Source organism: Trematomus bernacchii, unplaced genomic scaffold (genome assembly GCF_902827165.1).
Source record: "Trematomus bernacchii unplaced genomic scaffold, fTreBer1.1, whole genome shotgun sequence".
NCBI lineage: Eukaryota > Metazoa > Chordata > Actinopteri > Perciformes > Nototheniidae > Trematomus > Trematomus bernacchii.
In genome coordinates, this window is record NW_022987839.1 from 3305754 (window position 1) to 3323624 (window position 17871).

Here is a 17871-nt window from a genome sequence, read left to right on the forward strand (position 1 = left end):
GGAGAGTATAAAGTCCCTGGACTGAACTGAGTCAAACATCAAGCTTCAAGGAGTCTCTCCACAGCAGCTCCACAGCCTCCAGACCGACCCTGAAGATGACTCCCTCTGCCAGCCTGCTGCTGCTGCTCCTGCTCGGCCTCTCTCAGGCACTTCCTCTCCAGGAGGAAGGAATTGAAGAAGAAGAAGAAGAAGAAGTAGACGAAGAGGACACTGTCGACATCACCACCAGAATTTTGACCTCCAACATCGCCACAGATGAGATCCTGCTGGAAGGAGACCTGGTGGTTCCCAAAACCAGAAACGCCATGAAGTGCTGGTCCCAGAGCTGCCTGTGGAAGAAAGGCTCCAACGGCTTGGTGACAATCCCCTTCACCACGAGCAGTCAATTCACCAGCTTGGAGAGACAGAAGATCACCAACGCTATGAATGCCTTCCACAGCAAGACCTGCCTCCGCTTCGTCCCCCGTCGGAACCAGTACGACTACATCAGCATTGAGAACAAGGGCGGATGTTACTCCTCTCTGGGCAGAACAGGAGGCAGACAGGTGCTCTCTCTCAACAGGCGGGGCTGCGTCTACCATGGCACCATCCAGCACGAGATCAACCACGCTCTGGGCTTCAAGCACGAACAGACCAGGAGCGACCGCGACTCACACGTCAGGATCAACTGGCAGAACATCAACCCGCAGATGGCCTACAACTTCAAAAGGCACGACACCAACAACCTGAACACCCCCTACGACTACACCTCCATCATGCACTATGGAAAAACAGCCTTCTCCATCCAGCGGGGGAGGGACTCCATCACCCCCATCCCAAACCCCAACGTCCAGATCGGCCAGAGGAGGGGCTTGTCCCGCTTGGACATCGTGAGGATCAACAAGCTCTACCGTTGCTAATAACAATGCTGATGATAAATGCAAACAAATCGTACTTTTTCTGCTTTGTTTTTCCTGTAATTAATCAAAAAAACACTGTGACGTATGGAAACAACATCAAATATTTCACTTTTCTTCAAATGTTCAAACGGCAGATTATATGACCGTCATATCCCTAAATGATCTGGAATAAAAGTAATGCAGAGATTACTGATTGCTGTCTAGTTATTTTCATCATTTGTGTCTTTTAAAAAAAATACACACATATGCACATGAATGCAATGCCGACATGGTGCATGTATTCATCTTATCATTTTCAGTTCACTGTAAAGTCACACAGGAATTGTGTATTTCTGTATTTTTGTATCAGTATTGGATCGTGAGGTGAAAGTTACAATTCTGCAATTAATGTCAAGCTTTATCTTGCACTGAAAAACTATTCTGATCAAAACTGAACAAAAATGAATTGAGGATGAACATCACTGACTGTTAGTCAGCCCCAAGTCCTGCCTCTCATGTATAACCATTATATTTTTACAACCCATTTATAACCATATTATTTGGGCCACAGAGCTCAGCATGAAACAATTTCAACAAAATTAAAGAACCCAGTGATCTTTTTACTTGCAACAAACATATCTTAAATGTTTCATCCAGATGGTTAAAAGAGTATTTCAGGTATCTTGAACGACTTCCAGAACAGCAGTTACGTTTTTTTATAGGACTTCTGGTGTTGTTAATTATGCAAGCAGCCTGCCTGTAGGTATGTTGATGTCAGCTGCCTCATGGATATGGGTTAGAAAGGGTATGCTGCACCTTCTAGTAGGTTCAGAAGGCCTTTGTTATTTATTCACATGTTTGCCCACCGATACAAATACAATACGATGTGGATCTATAGTGGTCTAATAATGACGTAGCAAAGGAGGAAATGAGGTAAGATAATGTGCTGAAAGGAGCAACAAGTCCATGCAGACAAAGGGTGTGGGGGGGGGGGGGGGGGGTATATGGGTGGTTAATGGGTGGATGTATGGATGTATGGACGGGTCAAATAAGACATACATTTGACCCAGGAGACAGCTGTCAGTGTCATGTGTGAAGACATAACTGAATACATTGACTTATTATAAGTCACGTAATACGTAAAAAAACATACCAATGTAACCCAAGCCATAATCCTTTCCTTAACCTAACCAAGTCTTTTTTGCTGCAAAAACCTTAGACACGTTATTCTGTTTAAATTCACAATGTTAACCAGGTGCTTAAAACTGTGATTGTTAAGTTTCACTTTTATTTTAGCAACCTGCAGTAGCTGCAGTCTTCCCAATCTGCCTCCTCTGTAGCAACACAACGAAACTGATAACAACTAGTAACGGGTCAAAAACGTGATAACGTTTCATCATGTGCTTCGGACCAGACTGAACAATTATTTTAAACATGGATTAATTGCCATAATGTTTGCAACAGTTCTCCTGAGCCCAAGATAGGTATTCCTACCAACTTTTTTGATACCTAGACATTTACTTTAAGGTCGGCATGAGGTTGACATCTATGGTTTCGTAACAACTAGTTGAATGTATTGCCATGAAATTTGGTGCACACATTCATGACCCCTAACAATACATTTGAATCACTTGCGTTGATATCAGACTTTTCCTAAAGCTCATTCATCAGGCCAACATTTTGATTGGTCCTATACTTTGATCTTTTCCCAAAGACCTCGAAAACTAATCAAGGTTCAAGGTTCAAGGTTCTTTATTGTCAATCTGACATAGCTACAGAGTAATTATGTAGTTGAAAATCTTATGTCACAGGCTTCTCCAACAATGCAACATAATAACATAATAACAATAAGAGCAAGAGCAATACAAAAAGAAAAATAGTTATAAAATAAAATAAAGTGATGATGTGGAATAGTGCAGTACGAGTCTATATACAAGTTATTGGAATGATATATATATATTAGGTATTAGATACATACTACTGAGGAGCAGATGAATGTTTGAAGTTGTTTCAACAGTTCAATTTTTTAACAGTCTCACTGCCCGCGGGAAGAAACTCTCTCCGAATCTTCTTGTCCTTGCCAGGATGCTGCGGTAATGTCTGCCAGACGGCAACAGAAAGAACAGTTTGTGGCTGGGGTGATGGGGGTCTTTGATAATCCGTATTGATTTCTTCCTGAGCCGCTGGGAGTAAAGGTCCTCCATGGATGGCAGCTCCGTCCTGGTGATGTGCTGTGCAGTTTTCACCACCCTCTGTAAAGCCTTACGATCGAGGTCGGTGCAGCTGCCGTACCAGGCCGTCATGCTGCCAGTGAGGATACTCTCTATCGTGCACCTGTAGAAGTTGCAGATTCCCATTGGCCTCGCTCAGCTGTACTGTATGTGTATTACTCATTTAAAAAAAAATGTTAGCATACTTGCATGCTAAACTACGATTGCAGACATGGCAAACATAAGCCAAGAGCTGACGTTTTGAGATATGAGCTTCCTTTTACTATAATTCATAACCTCTGCTCACATGACATCAACTTCTGCCACAAATGTAAAAAGGGAATTATCTTGATTTTAGTACTTAAAGATGTCTGTGTGTTTTTTTATTTCACTTGGTAATGACCCTTACTGTATATAAAGTGTCGACCCAGTGACAGATCAGTCTCCAAATATTCAGATGCTGTTTGTATTTGTTTGGCATAAATGATCTGTTCCTGTCCAAATAGTGTTTGTCTATTAGTATAAAAAACTATTTTGAAATAATACAATCAATAAAAATGTTTGAAAAACAAATCTCACTTGCAAGTTTTAAATGTACATTACCCTTCTTAAGGTTAGTTTGGCAAAGAGGTTCTAATGTGAGGTCTTATTGTCTGAGGAACATGAAAAGTGTCTCCTTAAATAAATCCAACATAAAGCTGAGGCTATCCATCTAATGACCAGAAATAACAAACATGTTTAAAAAGCAGGTTTGTCTGTGGAGTCCTCCCTTCAGAGGTTTGTTCAGGCCTAGCAGTGTAGACACCAACCCATAATCCTCCTGCAGACACACCTGTAGAGGAGAGTATAAAGTCCCTGGACTGAACTGAGTCAAACATCAAGCTTCAAGGAGTCTCTCCACAGCAGCTCCACAGCCTCCAGACCGACCCTGAAGATGACTCCCTCTGCCAGCCTGCTGCTGCTGCTCCTGCTCGGCCTCTCTCAGGCACTTCCTCTCCAGGAGGAAGGAATTGAAGAAGAAGAAGAAGAAGAAGTAGACGAAGAGGACACTGTCGACATCACCACCAGGATTTTGACCTCCAACAACGCCACAGATGAGATCCTGCTGGAAGGAGACCTGGTGGTTCCCAAAACCAGAAACGCCATGAAGTGCTGGTCCCAGAGCTGCCTGTGGAAGAAAGGCTCCAACGGCTTGGTGACGGTCCCCTTCACCACGAGCAGTCAATTCACCAGCTTGGAGAGACAGAAGATCACCAACGCTATGAATGCCTTCCACAGCAAGACCTGCCTCCGCTTCGTCCCCCGTCGGAACCAGTACGACTACATCAGCATTGAGAACAAGGGCGGATGTTACTCCTCTCTGGGCAGAACAGGAGGCAGACAGGTGCTCTCTCTCAACAGGCGGGGCTGCGTCTACCATGGCACCATCCAGCACGAGATCAACCACGCTCTGGGCTTCAAGCACGAACAGACCAGGAGCGACCGCGACTCACACGTCAGGATCAACTGGCAGAACATCAACCCGCAGATGGCCTACAACTTCAAAAGGCACGACACCAACAACCTGAACACCCCCTACGACTACACCTCCATCATGCACTATGGAAAAACAGCCTTCTCCATCCAGCGGGGGAGGGACTCCATCACCCCCATCCCAAACCCCAACGTCCAGATCGGCCAGAGGAGGGGCTTGTCCCGCTTGGACATCGTGAGGATCAACAAGCTCTACCGTTGCTAATAACAATGCTGATGATAAATGCAAACAAATCGTACTTTTTCTGCTTTGTTTTTCCTGTAATTAATCAAAAAAACACTGTGACGTATGGAAACAACATCAAATATTTCACTTTTCTTCAAATGTTCAAACGGCAGATTATATGACCGTCATATCCCTAAATGATCTGGAATAAAAGTAATGCAGAGATTACTGATTGCTGTCTAGTTATTTTCATCATTTGTGTCTTTTAAAAAAAATACACACATATGCACATGAATGCAATGCCGACATGGTGCATGTATTCATCTTATCATTTTCAGTTCACTGTAAAGTCACACAGGAATTGTGTATTTCTGTATTTTTGTATCAGCATTGGATCGTGAGGTGAAAGTTACAATTCTGCAATTAATGTCAAGCTTTATCTTGCACTGAAAAACTATTCTGATCAAAACTGACCAAAAATGAATTGAGGATGAACATCACTGTCTGTTAGTCAGCCCCAAGTCCTGCCTCTCATGTATAACCATTATATTTTTACAACCCATTTATAACCATATTATTTGGGCCACAGAGCTCAGCATGAAACAATTTCAACAAAATGAAAGAACCCAGTGATCTTTTTACTTGCAACAAACATATCTTAAATGTTTCATCCAGATGGTTAAAAGAGTATTTCAGGTATCTTGAACGACTTCCAGAACAGCAGTTACGTTTTTTTATAGGACTTCTGGTGTTGTTAATTATGCAAGCAGCCTGCCTGTAGGTATGTTGATGTCAGCTGCCTCATGGATATGGGTTAGAAAGGGTATGCTGCACCTTCTAGTAGGTTCAGAAGGCCTTTGTTATTTATTCACATGTTTGCCCACCGATACAAATACAATACGATGTGGATCTATAGTGGTCTAATAATGACGTAGCAAAGGAGGAAATGAGGTAAGATAATGTGCTGAAAGGAGCAACAAGTCCATGCAGACAAAGGGTGTGGGGGGGGGGGGGGGGGTATATGGGTGGTTAATGGGTGGATGTATGGATGTATGGACGGGTCAAATAAGACATACATTTGACCCAGGAGACAGCTGTCAGTGTCATGTGTGAAGACATAACTGAATACATTGACTTATTATAAGTCACGTAATACGTAAAAAAACATACCAATGTAACCCAAGCCATAATCCTTTCCTTAACCTAACCAAGTCGTTTTTGCTGCAAAAACCTTAGACACGTTATTCTGTTTAAATTCACAATGTTAACCAGGTGCTTAAAACTGTGATTGTTAAGTTTCACTTTTATTTTAGCAACCTGCAGTAGCTGCAGTCTTCCCAATCTGCCTCCTCTGTAGCAACACAACGAAACTGATAACAACTAGTAACGGGTCAAAAACGTGATAACGTCTCATCATGTGCTTCGGACCAGACTGAACAATTATTTTAAACATGGATTAATTGCCATAATATTTGCAACAGTTCTCCTGAGCCCAAGATAGGTATTCCTACCAACTTTTTTGATACCTCGACATTTACTTTAAGGTCGGCATGAGGTTGACATCTATGGTTTCGTAACAACTAGTTGAATGTATTGCCATGACATTTGGTGCACACATTCATGGCCCCTAACAATACATTTGAATCACTTGCGTTGATATCAGACTTTTCCTAAAGCTCATTCATCCGGCCAACATTTTGATTGGTCCTATACTTTGATCTTTTCCCAAAGACCTCGAAAACTAATGACATTCCCATTGGCCTCGCTCAGCTGTACTGTATGTGTATTACTCATTTAAATACTTGCATGCTAAACTACGATTGCAGACATGGCAAACATAAGCCAAGAGCTGACGTTTTGAGATATGAGCTTCCTTTTACTATAATTCTTAACCTCTGCTCACATGACATCAACTTCTGCCACAAATGTAAAAAGGGAATTATCTTGATTTTAGTACTTAAAGATGTCTGTGTGTTTTTTTATTTCACTTGGTAATGACCCTTACTGTATATAAAGTGTCGACCCAGTGACAGATCAGTCTCCAAATATTCAGATGCTGTTTGTATTTGTTTGGCATAAATGATCTGTTCCTGTCCAAATAGTGTTTGTCTATTACAGGGCTTCTCAAACTCCGGACCAAGGTCCGGATCCGGACCGAACTGCAAATCAATCCGGACCGAACCCTGTGACCCATTATGAAAAAAAAAAAAAATTATAAAAAAAAAAAAAAAAAAAAAAAATTCTGATTCTGATAAATTAATGTACATCATCATGTACGCGCGTCTTGTGTCTGACGCGTTGTGAGAATGAACGTGCATATATATTTACTTGTGTGTGCGAGCGTGACACGCATAGCAGACCGCAAGTTAACCGCAAGTTTACCTTGACTTTCTAATGCTTCTAATGCCTTTTTTGCAGAGGTTCAAAGCATTGACTACAGACAAACAGTGCCATTTCTCCCACTAGTTCAAGCCACCATACTGTATGTATGTATTGAATGTGTGTGTGTATACACGGGCGCCGTTTACCGACAGGCAAGGCAGGCAAGGCAGGCAAGTGCTTGGACCAGAAGGGGTCCCCCAAAGAAGGTAGATTAAGAAGGTCCACAGCAACGACAGCATGAAACACCCATGCATAGAGCGCCAAGAAACTGCTTCTTAATTTCAGTTTCGTTTCTCCGCTCGGGGGGGGGGGGGGACGGACTTTACTGGCATTGATCCGGACCAGTGACCTTGTATAAAGTTCTCAACTGGACCTTTAATAAAAAAGTTTGAGTACCCCTGGTCTATTAGTATAAAAAACTATTTTGAAATAATACAATCAATAAAAATGTTTGAAAAACAAATCTCACTTGCAAGTTTTAAATGTACATTACCCTTCTTAAGGTTAGTTTGGCAAAGAGGTTCTAATGTGAGGTCTTATTGTCTGAGGAACATGAAAAGTGTCTCCTTAAATAAATCCAACATAAAGCTGAGGCTATCCATCTAATGACCAGAAATAACAAACATGTTTAAAAAGCAGGTTTGTCTGTGGAGTCCTCCCTTCAGAGGTTTGTTCAGGCCTAGCAGTGTAGACACCAACCCATAATCCTCCTGCAGACACACCTGTAGAGGAGAGTATAAAGTCCCTGGACTGAACTGAGTCAAACATCAAGCTTCAAGGAGTCTCTCCACAGCAGCTCCACAGCCTCCAGACCGACCCTGAAGATGACTCCCTCTGCCAGCCTGCTGCTGCTGCTCCTGCTCGGCCTCTCTCAGGCACTTCCTCTCCAGGAGGAAGGAATTGAAGAAGAAGAAGAAGAAGAAGAAGTAGACGAAGAGGACACTGTCGACATCACCACCAGGATTTTGACCTCCAACAACGCCACAGATGAGATCCTGCTGGAAGGAGACCTGGTGGTTCCCAAAACCAGAAACGCCATGAAGTGCTGGTCCCAGAGCTGCCTGTGGAAGAAAGGCTCCAACGGCTTGGTGACGGTCCCCTTCACCACGAGCAGTCAATTCACCAGCTTGGAGAGACAGAAGATCACCAACGCTATGAATGCCTTCCACAGCAAGACCTGCCTCCGCTTCGTCCCCCGTCGGAACCAGTACGACTACATCAGCATTGAGAACAAGGGCGGATGTTACTCCTCTCTGGGCAGAACAGGAGGCAGACAGGTGCTCTCTCTCAACAGGCGGGGCTGCGTCTACCATGGCACCATCCAGCACGAGATCAACCACGCTCTGGGCTTCAAGCACGAACAGACCAGGAGCGACCGCGACTCACACGTCAGGATCAACTGGCAGAACATCAACCCGCAGATGGCCTACAACTTCAAAAGGCACGACACCAACAACCTGAACACCCCCTACGACTACACCTCCATCATGCACTATGGAAAAACAGCCTTCTCCATCCAGCGGGGGAGGGACTCCATCACCCCCATCCCAAACCCCAACGTCCAGATCGGCCAGAGGAGGGGCTTGTCCCGCTTGGACATCGTGAGGATCAACAAGCTCTACCGTTGCTAATAACAATGCTGATGATAAATGCAAACAAATCGTACTTTTTCTGCTTTGTTTTTCCTGTAATTAATCAAAAAACACTGTGACGTATGGAAACAACATCAAATATTTCACTTTTCTTCAAATGTTCAAACGGCAGATTATATGACCGTCATATCCCTAAATGATCTGGAATAAAAGTAATGCAGAGATTACTGATTGCTGTCTAGTTATTTTCATCATTTGTGTCTTTTAAAAAAAATACACACATATGCACATGAATGCAATGCCGACATGGTGCATGTATTCATCTTATCATTTTCAGTTCACTGTAAAGTCACACAGGAATTGTGTATTTCTGTATTTTTGTATCAGTATTGGATCGTGAGGTGAAAGTTACAATTCTGCAATTAATGTCAAGCTTTATCTTGCACTGAAAAACTATTCTGATCAAAACTGACCAAAAATGAATTGAGGATGAACATCACTGACTGTTAGTCAGCCCCAAGTCCTGCCTCTCATGTATAACCATTATATTTTTACAACCCATTTATAACCATATTATTTGGGCCACAGAGCTCAGCATGAAACAATTTCAACAAAATGAAAGAACCCAGTGATCTTTTTACTTGCAACAAACATATCTTAAATGTTTCATCCAGATGGTTAAAAGAGTATTTCAGGTATCTTGAACGACTTCCAGAACAGCAGTTACGTTTTTTTATAGGACTTCTGGTGTTGTTAATTATGCAAGCAGCCTGCCTGTAGGTATGTTGATGTCAGCTGCCTCATGGATATGGGTTAGAAAGGGTATGCTGCACCTTCTAGTAGGTTCAGAAGGCCTTTGTTATTTATTCACATGTTTGCCCACCGATACAAATACAATACGATGTGGATCTATAGTGGTCTAATAATGACGTAGCAAAGGAGGAAATGAGGTAAGATAATGTGCTGAAAGGAGCAACAAGTCCATGCAGACAAAGGGTGTGGGGGGGGGGGGGGTATATGGGTGGTTAATGGGTGGATGTATGGATGTATGGACGGGTCAAATAAGACATACATTTGACCCAGGAGACAGCTGTCAGTGTCATGTGTGAAGACATAACTGAATACATTGACTTATTATAAGTCACGTAATACGTAAAAAAACATACCAATGTAACCCAAGCCATGATCCTTTCCTTAACCTAACCAAGTCGTTTTTGCTGCAAAAACCTTAGACACGTTATTCTGTTTAAATTCACAATGTTAACCAGGTGCTTAAAACTGTGATTGTTAAGTTTCACTTTTATTTTAGCAACCTGCAGTAGCTGCAGTCTTCCCAATCTGCCTCCTCTGTAGCAACACAACGAAACTGATAACAACTAGTAACGGGTCAAAAACGTGATAACGTTTCATCATGTGCTTCGGACCAGACTGAACAATTATTTTAAACATGGATTAATTGCCATAATGTTTGCAACAGTTCTCCTGAGCCCAAGATAGGTATTCCTACCAACTTTTTTGATACCTAGACATTTACTTTAAGGTCGGCATGAGGTTGACATCTATGGTTTCGTAACAACTAGTTGAATGTATTGCCATGAAATTTGGTGCACACATTCATGACCCCTAACAATACATTTGAATCACTTGCGTTGATATCAGACTTTTCCTAAAGCTCATTCATCAGGCCAACATTTTGATTGGTCCTATACTTTGATCTTTTCCCAAAGACCTCGAAAACTAATCAAGGTTCAAGGTTCAAGGTTCTTTATTGTCAATCTGACATAGCTACAGAGTAATTATGTAGTTGAAAATCTTATGTCACAGGCTTCTCCAACAATGCAACATAATAACATAATAACAATAAGAGCAAGAGCAATACAAAAAGAAAATAGTTATAAAATAAAATAAAGTGATGATGTGGAATAGTGCAGTACGAGTCTATATACAAGTTATTGGAATGATATATATATATTAGGTATTAGATACATACTACTGAGGAGCAGATGAATGTTTGAAGTTGTTTCAACAGTTCAATTTTTTAACAGTCTCACTGCCCGCGGGAAGAAACTGTCTCCGAATCTTCTTGTCCTTGCCAGGATGCTGCGGTAATGTCTGCCAGACGGCAACAGAAAGAACAGTTTGTGGCTGGGGTGATGGGGGTCTTTGATAATCCGTATTGATTTCTTCCTGAGCCGCTGGGAGTAAAGGTCCTCCATGGATGGCAGCTCCGTCCTGGTGATGTGCTGTGCAGTTTTCACCACCCTCTGTAAAGCCTTACGATCGAGGTCGGTGCAGCTGCCGTACCAGGCCGTCATGCTGCCAGTGAGGATACTCTCTATCGTGCACCTGTAGAAGTTGCAGATTCCCATTGGCCTCGCTCAGCTGTACTGTATGTGTATTACTCATTTAAAAAAAATGTTAGCATACTTGCATGCTAAACTACGATTGCAGACATGGCAAACATAAGCCAAGAGCTGACGTTTTGAGATATGAGCTTCCTTTTACTATAATTCATAACCTCTGCTCACATGACATCAACTTCTGCCACAAATGTAAAAAGGGAATTATCTTGATTTTAGTACTTAAAGATGTCTGTGTGTTTTTTTATTTCACTTGGTAATGACCCTTACTGTATATAAAGTGTCGACCCAGTGACAGATCAGTCTCCAAATATTCAGATGCTGTTTGTATTTGTTTGGCATAAATGATCTGTTCCTGTCCAAATAGTGTTTGTCTATTAGTATAAAAAACTATTTTGAAATAATACAATCAATAAAAATGTTTGAAAAACAAATCTCACTTGCAAGTTTTAAATGTACATTACCCTTCTTAAGGTTAGTTTGGCAAAGAGGTTCTAATGTGAGGTCTTATTGTCTGAGGAACATGAAAAGTGTCTCCTTAAATAAATCCAACATAAAGCTGAGGCTATCCATCTAATGACCAGAAATAACAAACATGTTTAAAAAGCAGGTTTGTCTGTGGAGTCCTCCCTTCAGAGGTTTGTTCAGGCCTAGCAGTGTAGACACCAACCCATAATCCTCCTGCAGACACACCTGTAGAGGAGAGTATAAAGTCCCTGGACTGAACTGAGTCAAACATCAAGCTTCAAGGAGTCTCTCCACAGCAGCTCCACAGCCTCCAGACCGACCCTGAAGATGACTCCCTCTGCCAGCCTGCTGCTGCTGCTCCTGCTCGGCCTCTCTCAGGCACTTCCTCTCCAGGAGGAAGGAATTGAAGAAGAAGAAGAAGAAGAAGTAGACGAAGAGGACACTGTCGACATCACCACCAGGATTTTGACCTCCAACAACGCCACAGATGAGATCCTGCTGGAAGGAGACCTGGTGGTTCCCAAAACCAGAAACGCCATGAAGTGCTGGTCCCAGAGCTGCCTGTGGAAGAAAGGCTCCAACGGCTTGGTGACGGTCCCCTTCACCACGAGCAGTCAATTCACCAGCTTGGAGAGACAGAAGATCACCAACGCTATGAATGCCTTCCACAGCAAGACCTGCCTCCGCTTCGTCCCCCGTCGGAACCAGTACGACTACATCAGCATTGAGAACAAGGGCGGATGTTACTCCTCTCTGGGCAGAACAGGAGGCAGACAGGTGCTCTCTCTCAACAGGCGGGGCTGCGTCTACCATGGCACCATCCAGCACGAGATCAACCACGCTCTGGGCTTCAAGCACGAACAGACCAGGAGCGACCGCGACTCACACGTCAGGATCAACTGGCAGAACATCAACCCGCAGATGGCCTACAACTTCAAAAGGCACGACACCAACAACCTGAACACCCCCTACGACTACACCTCCATCATGCACTATGGAAAAACAGCCTTCTCCATCCAGCGGGGGAGGGACTCCATCACCCCCATCCCAAACCCCAACGTCCAGATCGGCCAGAGGAGGGGCTTGTCCCGCTTGGACATCGTGAGGATCAACAAGCTCTACCGTTGCTAATAACAATGCTGATGATAAATGCAAACAAATCGTACTTTTTCTGCTTTGTTTTTCCTGTAATTAATCAAAAAACACTGTGACGTATGGAAACAACATCAAATATTTCACTTTTCTTCAAATGTTCAAACGGCAGATTATATGACCGTCATATCCCTAAATGATCTGGAATAAAAGTAATGCAGAGATTACTGATTGCTGTCTAGTTATTTTCATCATTTGTGTCTTTTAAAAAAAATACACACATATGCACATGAATGCAATGCCGACATGGTGCATGTATTCATCTTATCATTTTCAGTTCACTGTAAAGTCACACAGGAATTGTGTATTTCTGTATTTTTGTATCAGTATTGGATCGTGAGGTGAAAGTTACAATTCTGCAATTAATGTCAAGCTTTATCTTGCACTGAAAAACTATTCTGATCAAAACTGACCAAAAATGAATTGAGGATGAACATCACTGACTGTTAGTCAGCCCCAAGTCCTGCCTCTCATGTATAACCATTATATTTTTACAACCCATTTATAACCATATTATTTGGGCCACAGAGCTCAGCATGAAACAATTTCAACAAAATGAAAGAACCCAGTGATCTTTTTACTTGCAACAAACATATCTTAAATGTTTCATCCAGATGGTTAAAAGAGTATTTCAGGTATCTTGAACGACTTCCAGAACAGCAGTTACGTTTTTTTATAGGACTTCTGGTGTTGTTAATTATGCAAGCAGCCTGCCTGTAGGTATGTTGATGTCAGCTGCCTCATGGATATGGGTTAGAAAGGGTATGCTGCACCTTCTAGTAGGTTCAGAAGGCCTTTGTTATTTATTCACATGTTTGCCCACCGATACAAATACAATACGATGTGGATCTATAGTGGTCTAATAATGACGTAGCAAAGGAGGAAATGAGGTAAGATAATGTGCTGAAAGGAGCAACAAGTCCATGCAGACAAAGGGTGTGGGGGGGGGGGGGGTATATGGGTGGTTAATGGGTGGATGTATGGATGTATGGACGGGTCAAATAAGACATACATTTGACCCAGGAGACAGCTGTCAGTGTCATGTGTGAAGACATAACTGAATACATTGACTTATTATAAGTCACGTAATACGTAAAAAAACATACCAATGTAACCCAAGCCATAATCCTTTCCTTAACCTAACCAAGTCGTTTTTGCTGCAAAAACCTTAGACACGTTATTCTGTTTAAATTCACAATGTTAACCAGGTGCTTAAAACTGTGATTGTTAAGTTTCACTTTTATTTTAGCAACCTGCAGTAGCTGCAGTCTTCCCAATCTGCCTCCTCTGTAGCAACACAACGAAACTGATAACAACTAGTAACGGGTCAAAAACGTGATAACGTCTCATCATGTGCTTCGGACCAGACTGAACAATTATTTTAAACATGGATTAATTGCCATAATATTTGCAACAGTTCTCCTGAGCCCAAGATAGGTATTCCTACCAACTTTTTTGATACCTCGACATTTACTTTAAGGTCGGCATGAGGTTGACATCTATGGTTTCGTAACAACTAGTTGAATGTATTGCCATGACATTTGGTGCACACATTCATGGCCCCTAACAATACATTTGAATCACTTGCGTTGATATCAGACTTTTCCTAAAGCTCATTCATCCGGCCAACATTTTGATTGGTCCTATACTTTGATCTTTTCCCAAAGACCTCGAAAACTAATGACATTCCCATTGGCCTCGCTCAGCTGTACTGTATGTGTATTACTCATTTAAATACTTGCATGCTAAACTACGATTGCAGACATGGCAAACATAAGCCAAGAGCTGACGTTTTGAGATATGAGCTTCCTTTTACTATAATTCTTAACCTCTGCTCACATGACATCAACTTCTGCCACAAATGTAAAAAGGGAATTATCTTGATTTTAGTACTTAAAGATGTCTGTGTGTTTTTTTATTTCACTTGGTAATGACCCTTACTGTATATAAAGTGTCGACCCAGTGACAGATCAGTCTCCAAATATTCAGATGCTGTTTGTATTTGTTTGGCATAAATGATCTGTTCCTGTCCAAATAGTGTTTGTCTATTACAGGGCTTCTCAAACTCCGGACCAAGGTCCGGATCCGGACCGAACTGCAAATCAATCCGGACCGAACCCTGTGACCCATTATGAAAAAAAAAAAAAAATTATAAAAAAAAAAAAAAAAAGAAAAAATTCTGATTCTGATAAATTAATGTACATCATCATGTACGCGCGTCTTGTGTCTGACGCGTTGTGAGAATGAACGTGCATATATATTTACTTGTGTGTGCGAGCGTGACACGCATAGCAGACCGCAAGTTAACCGCAAGTTTACCTTGACTTTCTAATGCTTCTAATGCCTTTTTTGCAGAGGTTCAAAGCATTGACTACAGACAAACAGTGCCATTTCTCCCACTAGTTCAAGCCACCATACTGTATGTATGTATTGAATGTGTGTGTGTATACACGGGCGCCGTTTACCGACAGGCAAGGCAGGCAAGGCAGGCAAGTGCTTGGACCAGAAGGGGTCCCCCAAAGAAGGTAGATTAAGAAGGTCCACAGCAACGACAGCATGAAACACCCATGCATAGAGCGCCAAGAAACTGCTTCTTAATTTCAGTTTCGTTTCTTCTCCGCTCGGGGGGGGGGGGGGACGGACTTTACTGGCATTGATCCGGACCAGTGACCTTGTATAAAGTTCTCAACTGGACCTTTAATAAAAAAGTTTGAGTACCCCTGGTCTATTAGTATAAAAAACTATTTTGAAATAATACAATCAATAAAAATGTTTGAAAAACAAATCTCACTTGCAAGTTTTAAATGTACATTACCCTTCTTAAGGTTAGTTTGGCAAAGAGGTTCTAATGTGAGGTCTTATTGTCTGAGGAACATGAAAAGTGTCTCCTTAAATAAATCCAACATAAAGCTGAGGCTATCCATCTAATGACCAGAAATAACAAACATGTTTAAAAAGCAGGTTTGTCTGTGGAGTCCTCCCTTCAGAGGTTTGTTCAGGCCTAGCAGTGTAGACACCAACCCATAATCCTCCTGCAGACACACCTGTAGAGGAGAGTATAAAGTCCCTGGACTGAACTGAGTCAAACATCAAGCTTCAAGGAGTCTCTCCACAGCAGCTCCACAGCCTCCAGACCGACCCTGAAGATGACTCCCTCTGCCAGCCTGCTGCTGCTGCTCCTGCTCGGCCTCTCTCAGGCACTTCCTCTCCAGGAGGAAGGAATTGAAGAAGAAGAAGAAGAAGAAGAAGAAGAAGTAGACGAAGAGGACACTGTCGACATCACCACCAGGATTTTGACCTCCAACAACGCCACAGATGAGATCCTGCTGGAAGGAGACCTGGTGGTTCCCAAAACCAGAAACGCCATGAAGTGCTGGTCCCAGAGCTGCCTGTGGAAGAAAGGCTCCAACGGCTTGGTGACGGTCCCCTTCACCACGAGCAGTCAATTCACCAGCTTGGAGAGACAGAAGATCACCAACGCTATGAATGCCTTCCACAGCAAGACCTGCCTCCGCTTCATCCCCCGTCGGAACCAGTACGACTACATCAGCATTGAGAACAAGGGCGGATGTTACTCCTCTCTGGGCAGAACAGGAGGCAGACAGGTGCTCTCTCTCAACAGGCGGGGCTGCGTCTACCATGGCACCATCCAGCACGAGATCAACCACGCTCTGGGCTTCAAGCACGAACAGACCAGGAGCGACCGCGACTCACACGTCAGGATCAACTGGCAGAACATCAACCCGCAGATGGCCTACAACTTCAAAAGGCACGACACCAACAACCTGAACACCCCCTACGACTACACCTCCATCATGCACTATGGAAAAACAGCCTTCTCCATCCAGCGGGGGAGGGACTCCATCACCCCCATCCCAAACCCCAACGTCCAGATCGGCCAGAGGAGGGGCTTGTCCCGCTTGGACATCGTGAGGATCAACAAGCTCTACCGTTGCTAATAACAATGCTGATGATAAATGCAAACAAATCGTACTTTTTCTGCTTTGTTTTTCCTGTAATTAATCAAAAAACACTGTGACGTATGGAAACAACATCAAATATTTCACTTTTCTTCAAATGTTCAAACGGCAGATTATATGACCGTCATATCCCTAAATGATCTGGAATAAAAGTAATGCAGAGATTACTGATTGCTGTCTAGTTATTTTCATCATTTGTGTCTTTTAAAAAAAATACACACATATGCACATGAATGCAATGCCGACATGGTGCATGTATTCATCTTATCATTTTCAGTTCACTGTAAAGTCAGCACAGGAATTGTGTATTTCTGTATTTTTGTATCAGTATTGGATCGTGAGGTGAAAGTTACAATTCTGCAATTAATGTCAAGCTTTATCTTGCACTGAAAAACTATTCTGATCAAAACTGACCAAAAATGAATTGAGGATGAACATCACTGACTGTTAGTCAGCCCCAAGTCCTGCCTCTCATGTATAACCATTATATTTTTACAACCCATTTATAACCATATTATTTGGGCCACAGAGCTCAGCATGAAACAATTTCAACAAAATGAAAGAACCCAGTGATCTTTTTACTTGCAACAAACATATCTTAAATGTTTCATCCAGATGGTTAAAAGAGTATTTCAGGTATCTTGAACGACTTCCAGAACAGCAGTTACGTTTTTTTATAGGACTTCTGGTGTTGTTAATTATGCAAGCAGCCTGCCTGTAGGTATGTTGATGTCAGCTGCCTCATGGATATGGGTTAGAAAGGGTATGCTGCACCTTCTAGTAGGTTCAGAAGGCCTTTGTTATTTATTCACATGTTTGCCCACCGATACAAATACAATACGATGTGGATCTATAGTGGTCTAATAATGACGTAGCAAAGGAGGAAATGAGGTAAGATAATGTGCTGAAAGGAGCAACAAGTCCATGCAGACAAAGGGTGTGTTTGGGGGGGGGGGGTATATGGGTGGTTAATGGGTGGATGTATGGATGTATGGACGGGTCAAATAAGACATACATTTGACCCAGGAGACAGCTGTCAGTGTCATGTGTGAAGACATAACTGAATACATTGACTTATTATAAGTTACGTAATACGTAAAAAAACATACCAATGTAACCCAAGCCATGATCCTTTCCTTAACCTAACCAA

At 42.5% G+C, this 17871-nt stretch overlaps 5 protein-coding genes across 5 annotated transcripts; all 5 read left to right on the top strand.

The window, feature by feature from the left end:
- Positions 1–36: 36 nt before the first annotated feature.
- Positions 37–931, top strand: LOC117500185 (high choriolytic enzyme 1-like). Its single transcript, XM_034152946.1, has one exon. The coding sequence runs from the start codon at positions 96–98 to the stop codon at positions 897–899; it is 804 nt and encodes a 267-aa protein (XP_034008837.1). The 5' UTR covers positions 37–95; the 3' UTR covers positions 900–931.
- Positions 932–3963: 3032 nt separating this feature from the next.
- Positions 3964–4858, top strand: LOC117500186 (high choriolytic enzyme 1-like). The gene has a single exon (XM_034152947.1). The coding sequence runs from the start codon at positions 4023–4025 to the stop codon at positions 4824–4826; it is 804 nt and encodes a 267-aa protein (XP_034008838.1). The 5' UTR covers positions 3964–4022; the 3' UTR covers positions 4827–4858.
- Positions 4859–7934: 3076 nt separating this feature from the next.
- Positions 7935–8976, top strand: LOC117500273 (high choriolytic enzyme 1-like). The gene has a single exon (XM_034153085.1). It carries the CDS (start codon positions 7994–7996, stop codon positions 8798–8800), a length of 807 nt encoding a protein of 268 aa, XP_034008976.1. The 5' UTR covers positions 7935–7993; the 3' UTR covers positions 8801–8976.
- Positions 8977–11843: 2867 nt separating this feature from the next.
- On the top strand, positions 11844–12896 carry LOC117500271 (high choriolytic enzyme 1-like). The gene has a single exon (XM_034153083.1). It carries the CDS (start codon positions 11917–11919, stop codon positions 12718–12720), a length of 804 nt encoding a protein of 267 aa, XP_034008974.1. The 5' UTR covers positions 11844–11916; the 3' UTR covers positions 12721–12896.
- Positions 12897–15828: 2932 nt separating this feature from the next.
- LOC117500277 (high choriolytic enzyme 1-like) lies at positions 15829–16876 on the top strand. The gene has a single exon (XM_034153089.1). The coding sequence runs from the start codon at positions 15888–15890 to the stop codon at positions 16698–16700; it is 813 nt and encodes a 270-aa protein (XP_034008980.1). The 5' UTR covers positions 15829–15887; the 3' UTR covers positions 16701–16876.
- The last annotated feature ends 995 nt before the right edge of the window (positions 16877–17871 follow it).